Source organism: Penicillium antarcticum (assembly GCF_028974205.1).
Source record: "Penicillium antarcticum strain IBT 31339 chromosome Unknown utg000009l_segment0_segment0, whole genome shotgun sequence".
Classification (NCBI taxonomy): Eukaryota; Fungi; Ascomycota; class Eurotiomycetes; order Eurotiales; family Aspergillaceae; genus Penicillium; species Penicillium antarcticum.
The window spans coordinates 5,810,702-5,824,433 of NW_026695307.1; the positions used below are offsets into that span (position 1 = coordinate 5,810,702).

Here is a 13,732-nt window from a genome sequence, read left to right on the forward strand (position 1 = left end):
TTTTCTTCTCCCAAGCATCACTTATCATCGCCTGAGTCACATTCCTCTACGACCAGTCGACCATTTATCGGTGCTCAGATTGAGCTCGGGGCCATTTTTCGCTAGCGGTACCTTCGCATAATCAAGGTGTACTGTTAGATAGCTGCTCCGAACATCCTTACATCCAAATGAATTGTCATTTCACTGAACTAGCCACTCTCTTTACTTTTCCCCCCTTTTCCTCTCGAATATCAAGTAGATTACATTTATCTCCTGCTTTCTGCTTAGTCCATGTCCATTAGATGACTCTCCTTAGTGACCTTGCCTCCTAGCCGCACCATCCTCTCTACAGTGCCAAACACCCGTAGTCTGTTCCCGTACTCATCCCAGAAACTACTGCCCAGACGAGGCAACAAGACGCGCTTGCTGGCTATGAACTGAGTTTTGGGGCATCCAGTGTCCGCAAGGGACCTGGGAGGCCGGACAAGGTTCGACGCCTGCACGACAGGAAAGGTCTCAGTGTTCATGTTAAAGAGATCACTGAATTCGCTCTTCGCAACTTGTTTCTCTAGGCTGTCCGACATGCTGTCTTTCTGGAGCGGGATAGTTAGAGACCCGCGCTGGATCTGGCCTGCCAGTTTGAGAAAGGCCATGGCGGAAATCATGCTGTCGTACCCTGCTTCATGGTTCACAGTGCGCCACTTGTACTTCGAGAAACGACGGTCAATCTCTACATACGGTCAGTTCTGTACATCACTTGACAAGGGTTAGATAAATTGTACCTATCTTGGGGCTGTTCACATCCGTCAACTTGGCCTGCAAATCGGTCAGCGAAGACGCGGGATTGATAGAGCCGCAATCATGAGTATCCAGATATTTAGTATCAACAAGCACAGGGAACAATTGGTGGATGGCGGTCTTGAACTCTTCGATAGTATCAGGCAGTGGACCCAGGAAGCATGCATGGAAAAAGAGCAGATCACAGAACATGTTGTGGCCGACAAGAACAGGTCTGTTCTCCTGGAGGCATTGCTTTACCCTCTCTGCCAGTTCGTTAATGCCAAAAGCTGGATTGTCGATTTTTCGCTTCAAAGGCTTGAACATCTCTGCATCAAGCCCCTCCAGATTACCACCAACAAGTGACTCTGCAATCCAGCGGAACCCGATGTGCTTCTGGAGCTGTGCCTTCTTGGTCTTCAGCTTCTGGTCTTGGGCCACTCGCTCGCATTCAATGTCCGTAACATAGATTTGAATAAAGTTGAAGGTATTTCTGGACCGCAGATTGGGGAATTCCTGGGTGATCAGTTGGTGTACAAGCCATTTCTGCATGCCGTTGAGTCCTTCAGGTGCACTGCCCAGTGGTTTGACTTCACTCGGCGGGGGAACGTTCAGCCATTGAGACCGGTCCTATCAGTGTTAACTGTTTGCCCTAAAAAGTGACCTTGAAACACTTACCTTTCCCTGCGCCAGCCAGTTGGTGATCATGGCTCGAACATTGGCGAGAAATTCGAGAGACTCATAGTCATCGTCCTTGATGCCCATGTCTTGTCGAGGGGTCTGGCTGCATCTTTCTTTGGCTCTTGCCAATGCCAGTTGCTCCTCCGCACGAGACAGGTACTGGATGCCATGCTCACACAGACTATCCATGCTAAATCCGTGTTTGAGGAGAAACTCCATGGCTGCATAATGAACCGTTAGTGCATGACCACAATAAAACGCCTAGGCAACACATACCCCGGCTGCTAGATGCCCAGTCGCGATTGACCTCGGACTCATGGTGTGGGATGGGGTTCAGATTGAAGTTGTATGGCTTGAGACTATATGAGGCTGTTTCACATTAGCGGACCAGGTATCTCATGCGTCACTTAACACTTACCAGTTTCCTGGTTCTCATGGCAAATCGTGAGCCCAACTTGCAAGATCTGATACTGTTCTGCTGCTGCCTTGGTTTGCTCGTACCGCTGCTGGATTGTTTGAGGCTTGGTTGGTATGAATGGCGCAAAGGCCACGCCAGACAGCTCAAAGTCCAGGCTGACAAAACAGCTAGCGGAGATGTCGTGCAAGATGAACGGAAGATACTCCGAGAAGTTGGCGCTTGTTACTTCCATCTTGTCTTAGATTTTAAGACCAGAAGTAAGCGATTGGTCCCGTGGAAGTGAAAGACAAGTGAAAGGTAGGGGAGCAGAATATTTTGGTCTCAGCTAAACCACCGTTGATTGATTGCTATTGCGTCAACGAGGAAGGAATTAGCATAGAGGTAGGTCAATGGGTGTCGCGCAGTTGGCGTCATGCGCGCCGGCGACGTCGTTTTGGAGGACTCTTAGAAATATGCAATTGGAGGCGCGAGAGACGGGACAAAGGAATGAATAGCATTGTTTAATACTTCCTGTTTAAAGACGCTATTCAGAGAATCTTAATGGGTTTGCTAAATGCTTATAGATCGCGCTCACAGGCCAGTCCCGTGACCCCCCCGGACTTGGCTTGAGCCGAGGGAAAACGACAGCCGATCGCAATCGGCCCCAACTCGTTTCACTCTGACTTCTCCATTTATTGTTGCTTTATATCTCCTGAAAACCCTTGGAATTGATTCCTGTTACTATCGTATGATCTCTCGGCCTCACAATGGCTAACGGATCCCCAATGTCGTCTCAAAACCAAGCTCGCTCCCCGTCCTCGGCCTCCCCCACAAAGCTGTGCTCCAAGACATACAAGAAGGCCTCCCAACTCTACCTTACACGTCGCCTACCCGAAGCTTTAGCAAGTCTACAGCCTATTATCACACCATCATCACCACAAGAGGACCAGCACACAAATGGCGACTCGTCAGCACCGGTCGCGCCGATCGCCACGGCCGCCAGCACGTGGAGAATCAAGGTGTGGAACCTCTACATCACCCTCCTCAGCGCAATAGTCGACCTTGGTGCCGAGGAAGGAAAGAAGCAATTTGGACAGAAGGAATGGAAAGGCATTGCATCCCAAGTGAGAGAAGGCGGAATTTGGGAGACTGTCGTCGAGGTCGGCTACCAAAACCGAGAGGGTTCGGTGGACGCCGAAGTCGTCTACAACTTGTCAGTCTTCAGATTACAGTCTAACCAACCCGGAATAATCAACTAACATGGCTACAGAGCTACACTACTTCTCACACATTCCTCCTCGCAATCTTTGAACCAACAACGGCTCGAGACGTACCTCTCTTCATACGGACAGCCCAACCTCGACCTTGCAGATCGGCTACAAGATGCAGCTAATGATATCCAACAGCGCCCCATGCCAACAAGCGGCGCTGATACACCGAAGGACCTGACCTCCAGAGTGAGGATCATCGAGCTCTTCACCCTGCATGTACTCCCCCGCAATGACGAGTGGGAATACGCAACCGAGTTCATAAACTTGAGCGAAGTTCTCGACGAGGAACGGAAAGATCTATTCCTCCAGACCCTCGAGGGATTGAAAGAAGAGAAGGAGCGAGGCGAGATGCGCGCCGCTGAACTACAGCGTTCCAAAGACGAAGAGCTAGAGCGGCAACGAGAGGACGAACGCCGAGAAGCCGAGGAAGCAGCCGCAGCGGCTGCGCGATCACAATCCAACGGCCACAAGCGCAATACCAGCGAAGTCGACTATGGGATTGAGAAAAGCCGCCCACAAAGTTCACCCAAGGGCAAAGGAGGCAGATCCACAGATAAGTCGTCGAATGGGAAGTCTACAGGACGGACCTCGCTATCATCATCTGGATCTAAGAATGTCAAGAAGAATGACAAGACTCAACCCCGGGCTCGTCCATCTCAAGCAGTGACAACTGCTCTGCGCAATCTTTTCCGCCATATCATCCAGACCGTGTCTGGTAACCCCATGTCATTAGTGCGTACTCTACTCTTCGTGATTGGCATCCTTATGGCAATGAGCCGACAGGATGTCCGCGAACGTGTACGAAGGGTTACAGACTCTGCTTGGCAGAAAGTCAAAGGCACAGTTGGGATGGGTGTCAAGGTGAGCTACATTTGAGAATTGACAGGCCTATCATGTACATGGTGTATGATGTATATTTCTATATTGTTCCTGTTCCGGTTATCAAGGAGCTATTGTCGCATACCTGTATTGCAATTGTGATTCTATATACCTGTGTATCCTACTTGACGCATATACACCAGATCAAGGGCATCTTCGATGTATTTTTCTATTTTTCGACTTTTCGACAGAATATTTTTTGTTCATAGTCTTGGCTGTTCTGCATCTATCTCATCTATCTCATCTATCTAGCTAGGCAGATGAGCAATTTACACTGCGTTCGATCATGGCCGCGGAACACTGGCGGTCTACCTTAATTTTTGGTGTAAGCTTATTTTTGCTTCGAGCCCACCATCCTCTTTTCATATCTATGAAAAGCCTCGGTTGCAATGCTACATGTCATAGTCGTTCTATTCTGGTCTCTCACTTTTCACCATTTTTCTTATTGCCTATGGAGTGCATTGGATCAATCGCCTAGATCATATCAAGATAATTTATGGGCGTGGAAGACTTATGACCGCTGTTATATATTCTCTTGGAAAATCTAATTTACATCTGTCTTGGGACTGATTAACGTGGACTTGGGTATAGAGAAACAAAGCTTGATTACCCAGTAATATGAACTACAATTCCGCCGTAAGACACCCCATTCTGATCATCCTAACTGGAAATTTGGCATATCCTGATACTTTTTTCGCCAATAAATCAGCGCATTTTCACTATCCTCTTGTTGACCGAAGTCCATGCTTCAAAAGCGTGTCCAGGGTGGCAGCCACAGCATCCAAGTCTTGACACCGATTCACTATCCCTACTGTTCCTCAACGACCCTACCCAACTATCTCATTTAACCAGGGACCACTTTGTTTCCGTGAACACAATGAAAACCGTGGCTTCTTGAGTTTCGATGCTCACCAGTGGGGCAAGGCATTGGATACCCTCTGTCGCCATACTACTTTGAGCCCGAATGACGGGTGGTGGGGCTATGTGTCTCCAGATGGTCTCGTAGCGCAGGGAGCCCATGCGCAAGACCAATCGGGCTGTTCGAAGAAAGCATCATGCGATTTCACAAAGCCCTGTACGAAGTACCTGAAAGATCCTGTCAAGACATGTGACGGGTCGACTTCCGATGAGGAAATCTATGGTTATGATAGTGGATTCATTCAACCAGGACCTAGTGGATGTGGGTATTGAGTATTATATTGCGAAGCCATCGCTCAAGGCTAGTTAAGTTGCTCACAGTCCTAGAGAATGATGAAATGCATGCCTGAAGATAATGAACATCTCACTATTCATACGATGTCTCGGCTTAGTATCACATTATTTTGATGGTACTGAGCTGTGTTCTGGTTATTAGAACTGATGAACTTACACGGGCACTACTGTCCTCCCGGGGTCATACAGAGAAGTAAAGAAAAATGCAAATCTCGAACATCTATACGGGATATCTCATTAAAAAGGTACAAAGCAATCAACCGTTCATCGTGACCACTAAATTGAATCAAAGAAATAACTTATACCGCAAAAGCATCAGAAGCACCAAGGACAGTGTCACCCTTGCGAGCCAGCGACCTTGATATACTTAGCACTCACATTCTGAAGTCCGGCTATAGTCTCAAACCCAGTCCGCTTCTTGGAGGTAAGCATAGTTTTCTGCATCGATTGAAGCGAAGGAACAGAGTACACAGCCAAGTTGTCATACTCAGTAGCACCATTCCAGCTCATGTAGAAATCAGTCGTGTTAGAAACAGTGGCGTTGATAGCAACAGCAGGGTTCCAAATCGGCGTAGTAGAAGTCCATTTGTACTTCAGACCACGGTATGTCTCAGCTTGTCCATATGCGCCAAATTGACCGGACTTCACGATTTCGCAGTTGCTGTCATATTCTTGGATATTGGGCGTGGAGCCGTAGTTCATGAACATGTTGGAGAGTCCCGGGGGACCGAGGAATTGGAAGCTACCCTGGGTCTTGGCGTATAGAGGGTTGGTCGGGTCGGAGACGTTGTACATCAATGTGGCCTTTTGGTTAACGAGGTCGACGTTGTAGGCCATTCCGGTGGTTTCGCTGTCGACTTCAGAGAGGGTATTGCGCTATTGAAGATGCTGATAATCAGGCTGTCTTCTGTTTTGTTGTGTGATCTGATGTCGTGTTGCCAGGAGAATTGGAGGTCGTCGCCTGTGAAATCGCCTTCGCCAGCGCCCTCGACAAACATGTTAGAATGTGCTTTAGCTTAAGGTAAGGTGGGACTCACGGAAAATTGCCAGCGAACTGATCCATCCTTGTTTAGATAGAAAGCTGAAGAGTAACATCGGACAGAGATGAGATAGCCGTCATTGGTGGCCATGACGGCGTTGACATGATAGGCATCCCATGGTGTATCCTGGGCGACAACAGCTTGAATGGGATGCAGGGAGTTTGAAAATGGGATCTTGTCTTGGTGTTCCAGGGCACTTCACGAGAACACAACCGCGTTGGATGCAATATCGATTTCATAGAAATGGCTGTCGATCATCCACTGGGTCCCCGATATGCCAGCAGAAGTCAGGTTTTGCTGGGTCACATTAACAGCAGTGACAATCATAGTATTCCGGTCAGTGATGATGTGCTCGTGAACATCAATATAGGAGTTTTTGGTTTCACCAGTGGGGGTGGAAAAGTTATCTTGCAGAATGACGGAATAGATCTCGTTATACGTGTTGTCGAGAATGTGAACCTTGCCATAGCCATAACCGCCAGACACACCAGTTTCACCAGACCAGAAGGTAATGACATCCTGCCCGAACAGCTTTTGGGCTTTGAAGTCCATGGTAGCCTCCTCGGGCCCGATGTAGACCACATTTCCATCGTTGTCATAGATTCTTGGACGCGTACTGGCGTCGTTGTCCGCTACTCGGACTCTGATGAAAATCTGCCCCGGCGCGGCGTCATCAGTATTGTTGAGTTCCAGCTTGGAAGGCTGCCAGTTTCCAGTTTTGTAAGTGTTGTAGGGCTATGTGTCGGTTGTAATGGCACTAGAGGCCAAGAGCCATGTCCCGCATGTGGAGAGTAGAGACCACATTTTGAGGACGTATTTGCGAAGATTGTATACGCAGAGAGAAAATGGCTAGGCCAATAGAGCTTGAGCTACGGAAAGGCGGAAATAATATTATGGGGGCATTATTGGAAAAAGCAATGGATAGGGACGGCGATGACGGGTATCAAGACAGTTAGCTATACGACATTGTCTGACGCGGGCCATTACGTTACCAGCGAGCCTTTAGATGGGCTACGACACTAATCGGGCATTTATTCTGAGCTTGTCGTCAGAGGAGTAATGGAGAAAGATTCCGGCTACGAACTGGGTCCGCTATCTCAGCCTTGAGCGGAAGTAGCTGCTCGATACAGCTCCATTTTTTGGGGACTTCATGCAGAAATGATCGACGAAACTAGTGAAAGGCTCCTGAGGCCCACGAGCCTGATAAATAGTGATCGTTGTGACGATATCGAAACTATTCCACTTGATCAAATGGAGCAAGTAGTACATTACCGGAAGAAAGATAGCACCGCGATGCTTCTGTTTCAGTGTTTAATAACTGATAGTGGATATCCTCGAGATATTTTGAGTGTATCCATAGCTTGCCCGAGTTCCACTTTGCTCTTATTCACATTATTATTTTGCGATGGTGGTTCTTGGCCCATAGAAGATCCCAATGTCCGAGCGATCCGCGAGATTCGGTCCGATCTGCATGTAAAAGGTAAAACAAGAATGCAATCGAAGTGTGGACACGAATATCCACAAGATTTCAGAGGTCATGTCGTTCTCCTGTCATTTATGCGCAATTAGAAGCTCAAACAGGAAGGAAGAAAATAAACCCCCTGAATGAATCTCAGGAACCTTGTCCCCACAATCCTGCTCACAGTGGTTTCATGTAAATCGCGGCAAGGTACATGGTTGAGTGCGATCGATGTCTCAAGTGTCAGCGTACTGATCTTTTTGACTGAATGTGAACACACTACAGTTACTGTTCCTACCACTTTGTGGTTTAAATTGACCATCAGCAGTATAGGACCAACAAGCATCGGGTCGACAATTGAAGGCGGATGGCGAGGAACCGCTTAAATGGCCTACTTTCGAATTTGGGCGAAAATCACGCCACTGAGGATGTTGAGGCAGTCAGATCAGGAAGATGCAGTTGAGAGAAAGCTTAAGTCTCCAGAAAACGTTAGCCCACTGAGGTGGAGACGAAGGCTTTTGGATGTGGCCATGTCAATGCGTATATGATGTCCTTTAAATGTAGAATACGCAGCTATAAAAGTCGATCGAGCTTAGAATTGCCGGTAAATTACTTGATCTCTATGTACAGCAGTGAATTTAAGCTCAAGATGTGGCTTGGCTTTGAGATTAAGTTAGCGCACGCATTGACAACTCCACAATCACACCATCAGCTGTCATAACAATTGCTGAGGTCAGAGATTTCAACTCCTCGGGAATAAAAAGATAAGCAAAAGTACTGGGAAACTAGCCTTCAGGTCAGGTTGGCCTTGAAATAGTACCTTGGAAAGACCAAGTTGCAGAAACCATCATGGTCGTCCGCGATGAAGTCGAGGCCGTGGCTAGAAGTTTGCAGTGGGAAGTTGAGAAGCTGGTTCAATGTCTGGCTGAACTGGAGACTGAAGAGGAATAGTTGTCTACCTGGCTGTAGAGGTTGCCGTTGGTACTTTGTTGTGGGATGTCGTGATGGCAACGGGTTATCTAGATCAGGTCGCTCCGCCTTTATCGCATGATAATGTCTCACATTTATCAGGCAAAATCGCTAGTAGCAAGTTCAAATCATCACCAAATCTTGCAATGTGCAACAGAGTTTTTATAGGGAGTAGACCAATTTCCTCAAAGGGTAATCCGCCAGTTGCGCTACGTTCTTGGCGGATCGGCAGAGAAGCCAAAGCACATCTAAAATCATCGTTCCTGTACTGCTTTTTCTAGGAAAGTGGTGACAAGCTGATCTGAGTCCAGCAGATTCGAAGCGTCAATCTCTAGGCCTGTGATGATCTATATCAACCTCTGTACCGAACCTACAGGTCCGCCAAGATGTGCAGCATTGCCAAAGTCTGTCTCAGCTGCTTAGACCAACGCTAAACTTAACAGGACAATCCTGCGCGAAGATCTTCACAGAAAAAGATCCAAGCGTCAAATTTATCTGATCAAACCCCTGATCTAGATTGATTAGATTAGATCATTGTCTCCCTATTCGCTGGGCTTACTTTGCCTTCCAAGGCCCATTCATATATGTTCCATCTCCTTATAGGGCTTATAAGAAGCCCAGAGCCACACTCATTACTCTCCTTTCCCTGCATCTTGACGCACAGCCGTTAACCCGTTGATAAACAGAGTCACCTATGCTCGTCTCAGGCCAAGTCCCATGCCAAAATGCCCGACGACAAAATCACTAACGTGGCCACGCCCGCTGCGAAAGAAACAAAATCCCCCATGCCCAAATCCAAAGTAGGCAATGTCTACCAATCCCAAGGAGTAACCCGCATGGAAGCCGTCTGCCGCGAAGCCAAATCAAACCGCAAATCCCTCTGGCTAGTCGGAGTTTCCGTCCTAGTATGCGCATGGGCATACTCCCTCGACTCATCGACAACATCCTACTACTCCATCGATGCATCATCCTACTACAAGCAACACAGCTCCGTCCTCTCGACCCTATCGATTGCAACGAGCATCATCAGCGCCGTGAGCAAGCCATTCATCGCCAAAATCTCCGATATAACCTCCCGACCCTATACATACATCCTTACACTATTCTTCTATATGGTCGGTTATATCGTCGCCGCTACAAGCAAGACCATTGCTGCCTACGTAGTCGGCGAAGTCTTCGTTGCAATCGGTAGCTCAGGCCTCGATCTGACGAATGATATTATCGTCGCTGATTTGACGCCTCTGGAATGGCGTGGGTTTGCAGGCGCGATGTTGTCTACACCGTTCATCATCAATACCTGGTTTGCGGGCAAGATCGTTGATGCTATTGAGAAGAGGGATCAGTGGCGTTGGGGATATGGCATGTTTGCTATCATCATGCCTGTTGCGCTTGGTCCTGCTGTTGCTATTCTAATTTGGCTGGATCGGAAAGCGAAGCAAGCTGGCATTGTCAACATTGCTTCGTCTAATGCCGCTCGTCGTGCTGCTCGTGATCTTGTTGAGAAAGAGGGCATTGAGGAGCCTCATGGTGCTGTGGTCGCTCCTGCTGCTGAGGTATCGGCATCATGGTTTGATACTCTTAAACACAATCTGGAAGAAATCGATGCCTTTGGTCTCGTACTTCTCGACTTTGGCTGGTCCTTGCTACTGCTTCCGTTCTCTCTCAAGACATATGCCGACGGTGGCTGGCGCAATCAGTCACTCATCGCTATGATGATTGTTGGTGGCCTTCTCCTGATAGCGTATGTCATCTACGAGATCAAATGGGCTCGCTTCCCCAGCTCTCCCCGCCGCTTGGTATACAACAGAACATTCATCATGGCGATCATCATCGATAGCATTTATATGCGTGAGTTACACTACCCTTCCACTTCAACCCACAATATCATTCCTGGCCTATGAAAACAGTCGCCGGCAGCATGCGCAGCCTCTATTGGAGCTCCTACGTCCTAATCGCCAACTCATGGAGCTACCAAGACTGGGTATACTATGGCAACACATTGACCCTAGCGCTCTGCATCGCTGCCCCAATAGTAGGCCTCCTCCAGCGCTGCACGCACCGCTACAAAGCGATCCAAATAGCAGGCCTCCTAATCAAAATAATCGGCATGAGTATAATGCTCGACGGAAAAAGGGCAACCTCCAGCACAGCCGCAATGGTCTTATCAATGATGCTAATCGGCTTCGGCGGCTCAATGTCCGTGGTCGGTTCACGCGTTGCATCGCAGGCATCTGTTCCACATCAAGATGTTGCGCTCGTCATTTCCCTGTTATCCTTATGGTCAAAGATTGGTAGTGCCATTGGATCGGCGATTGTCGTTGTTATCTGGTCCTATCAAATGCCGAAGCAGTTGCGTGAGCATTTGCCTGCGACTGCTACCGAAAAGGATGTCACGAAGTTGTTTGGGAGCTTGACTTCTATAAGAAAGCTTTATGCCTTTGATGATCCTATGCATGTGGGCGCTGTTCTTGCTTATCGGCGGGCATTATATTATTGTTTGGCACCTGCGCTGGGTCTGGCTTTCATTCCGCTTGTCGCGGCTTTTTTTCAGACTAATTACTTCTTGGGCAAGTCTCAGAATGCTGTTAATAATGTTGGGAATGATGGGATGCCTCTTGCTGAGAAGGATTTCAACCCTGAGGTTCCTCCGAGGAATAAGAAGGAGGCTTTCTTGCGCTTTTGGGCGGGCAAGTAGGTTGACTTTGGCCTGGGTCGTATAAAAGGATTTCTATAGGATGTTTAGGCATCGATGACAGGAGAGGGTTTCGCCAAAAGATACAAAGTGCAGTATTGTCTCATATAGTCGGTCCATAGAAATCCGTGATACATAGTCCCAACGATTCTCAATCGAAATCAAACAATAGAATTCTCACGCGTGATATGGTTCTCATGCCCAACCTCCGCCATTCCAGTTTCAGCATCACCCGCGTATTCGACATGCTCTTTCTCAACAAGCCTCGCATGCCACCTCCGGAAAAGCTGTACGAAGAAATGAGCAACACATATCTGCTCTGTGGTATAAAGCAAAACCGGCACAGACGTCTTGGATTTTGTGTAGAGATCAATTGGCTTCCACATTGCATATAGCAGCGGAATACCAAGTGCTGTGCTCTTCGCTGGCCCACAAAAGCACACTGCAATTGTTTCCTCGGGAGACATGCACTTGAACATGGGTTCGGACCATTTCCGAGAACCCAAGATCCGCGGTGGTCTTGAGCCGATGAAGCAAACTAGTGTTAGGAAGATGTAGAGTGCGATATTGAAGAGAACCACGAAGATCACACTCTGTGCGGAAAGGGATTGAAGGGCTCCTGTTGCGAAGCAAGACGAGAAAGTTGACCTGATATACGTTAGAGGTCTATCCCAAAGCCAGGTCGGATGGTACTCCTCGCTATGAAACTCACCAAATCAACAAGAGCATGCAAACACTCGCCCACTTGGGCAACTTGGTCTTCAACAACACCCAAGCAGTCCTATCCGGCCAAGTCCAACGAACAATCTGGCCAACAAACAAAGGCAACAGAACACTCAGCCCAAGCTGCTGAAAAACATCCTTATACATACTCCCCAGTCCCCCGCCCCCAAACCTCCACAAATCAAACTCCGCCGTCTTAGGAATCAAAACAACAGTCCAAGCAGCCGTAACAAACGGCCCAAGAATATTAGCAATCAAAACCTCAACAAGCGCAGCAGCATCATCACCCCCAGCCGCGCGCGTCATAACAACATTCGAAGCAATCGTCGTCGGGATACACGCCGTAAAGATATACCCAGCCAAAACAGCGCGATCAATTTTGCCGCCTGGATCACCAGCTAAGATGATATGCACAACGGCCAAAACCAACGCCGGAATGAATAAGAATGAAATCACCTGTACCACGAGGTGTAGCCGCCAATTCAGGAAGTGAGAAAAGAGTTTCTGGCGCGGAATGCTCAGGCCGGAGATTAAGAAGATTATCGCAATCACCCCGTACATAATGCTATACTCTGAGCGGATTGTTCCGCCGTGTTTGGCGACATTTGGGAAGAAGTAGGCCAACACGCAGACAACTCCGATGCCTAGTAGGAGCCATTGATGCAGGAGGAGTTTTGCTATGCGTTTGATCCCTTGCATCCAGGGGTTTGGGGGACCTGTAGATATTTCTTCCATTTTTGATGGTTATTTAGGCTGGTTTGTTAGAGGCATTTGGATGGATTGTGGTGGGTTAGTGATGTGCAAGGGATATTGATAAGAGTGTCAGTGGGGTTTCGCTGAGAATTGCGCGATCGGATTTGATCCGATCGCTTGAAGGATTCGCCTTTATCTTCAACCATGTGAAGTTACATCACAAGACATACATGTATACTGTAGACTGTGTTTGTAGGAAGTATAGAGGCCGAGATCGGCTGCCCGATTTCATGACCGGGTCGACTGATCCCGTGTGCATGTGAAGGTATGATGACATCCCTGGAGTATAACAGCAATATAATAACTTTAAGTAACTTAGCCTAATTGCAATAATGAACAGGTAGAACGTAGATCTGTCGTATCATACATCTCCATCTCTAGCCGACTATACGAGTCTGGGTAAAACGTTCAACCGGCTAATGACGGAGCCACACTATAACCCCGGACTCTCAAGGAACACAAAAAGGCCTGCAACATAAAACAAAGTAAAATAGTCTATTTCACCACCTGACTCAGGGAAAGCAAGTCCCATGACCTGTATCCCTCCTATAACAGCCACCGCGCTGAACCTCGGCTGAGGGGAGCTATTGCGTTGGCCCGAGATCACCCGCAGCAAAAGGTGCGGAAATCGCTACTTTATTTTCGGAGCTGGAGTGCAAAGTCCCGAAATGAGGGTTCTCTGCATCCGGAGTAATTTAGCTCCCTGGTTCTAGTCAGATACTGTAGGAATAGTGTGGGTGTCTTTGTCGAAAAGGTAGGGACAGGGCTATAAAGACGAAATAGCTAAATAATATAGAGTCTATAGATAGAGTATAGAATCACAAGCCACTTTGTTCTTCCTATGACGACAAGAAACATGTGAAGTCAGATCAATCTGGGGGTGAATCATAGAGCCGCCCT

At 47.9% G+C, this 13,732-nt stretch overlaps 5 protein-coding genes across 5 annotated transcripts; 2 read left to right on the forward strand and 3 right to left on the reverse strand.

The window, feature by feature from the left end:
* Positions 1-263: 263 nt before the first annotated feature.
* N7508_010536 (CAF1 family ribonuclease) lies at positions 264-2,087 on the reverse strand (the record flags this gene model as incomplete). Its single annotated transcript, XM_058468596.1, has 5 exons — positions 264-709; positions 762-1,386; positions 1,435-1,658; positions 1,714-1,806; positions 1,856-2,087. The coding sequence occupies 5 exons, from the start codon at positions 2,085-2,087 to the stop codon at positions 264-266; spliced, it is 1,620 nt and encodes a 539-aa protein (XP_058316442.1).
* A 514-nt stretch (positions 2,088-2,601) lies between these two features.
* On the forward strand, positions 2,602-3,981 carry pex26 (the record flags this gene model as incomplete). Its single annotated transcript, XM_058468597.1, has 2 exons — positions 2,602-3,047; positions 3,105-3,981. 2 exons carry the CDS (start codon positions 2,602-2,604, stop codon positions 3,979-3,981), a joined length of 1,323 nt encoding a protein of 440 aa, XP_058316443.1.
* A 1,551-nt stretch (positions 3,982-5,532) lies between these two features.
* N7508_010538 (arylsulfotransferase family protein) lies at positions 5,533-7,220 on the reverse strand (the record flags this gene model as incomplete). The annotated part of the gene is made up of 4 exons (XM_058468598.1): positions 5,533-6,072; positions 6,234-6,362; positions 6,450-6,971; positions 7,212-7,220. 4 exons carry the CDS (start codon positions 7,218-7,220, stop codon positions 5,533-5,535), a joined length of 1,200 nt encoding a protein of 399 aa, XP_058316444.1.
* Positions 7,221-9,389: 2,169 nt separating this feature from the next.
* Positions 9,390-11,359, forward strand: N7508_010539 (MFS general substrate transporter; the record flags this gene model as incomplete). The annotated part of the gene is made up of 2 exons (XM_058468599.1): positions 9,390-10,512; positions 10,572-11,359. The coding sequence occupies 2 exons, from the start codon at positions 9,390-9,392 to the stop codon at positions 11,357-11,359; spliced, it is 1,911 nt and encodes a 636-aa protein (XP_058316445.1).
* Positions 11,360-11,517: 158 nt separating this feature from the next.
* N7508_010540 (uncharacterized protein) lies at positions 11,518-12,814 on the reverse strand (the record flags this gene model as incomplete). The annotated part of the gene is made up of 2 exons (XM_058468600.1): positions 11,518-12,004; positions 12,069-12,814. 2 exons carry the CDS (start codon positions 12,812-12,814, stop codon positions 11,518-11,520), a joined length of 1,233 nt encoding a protein of 410 aa, XP_058316446.1.
* Positions 12,815-13,732: the final 918 nt, after the last annotated feature.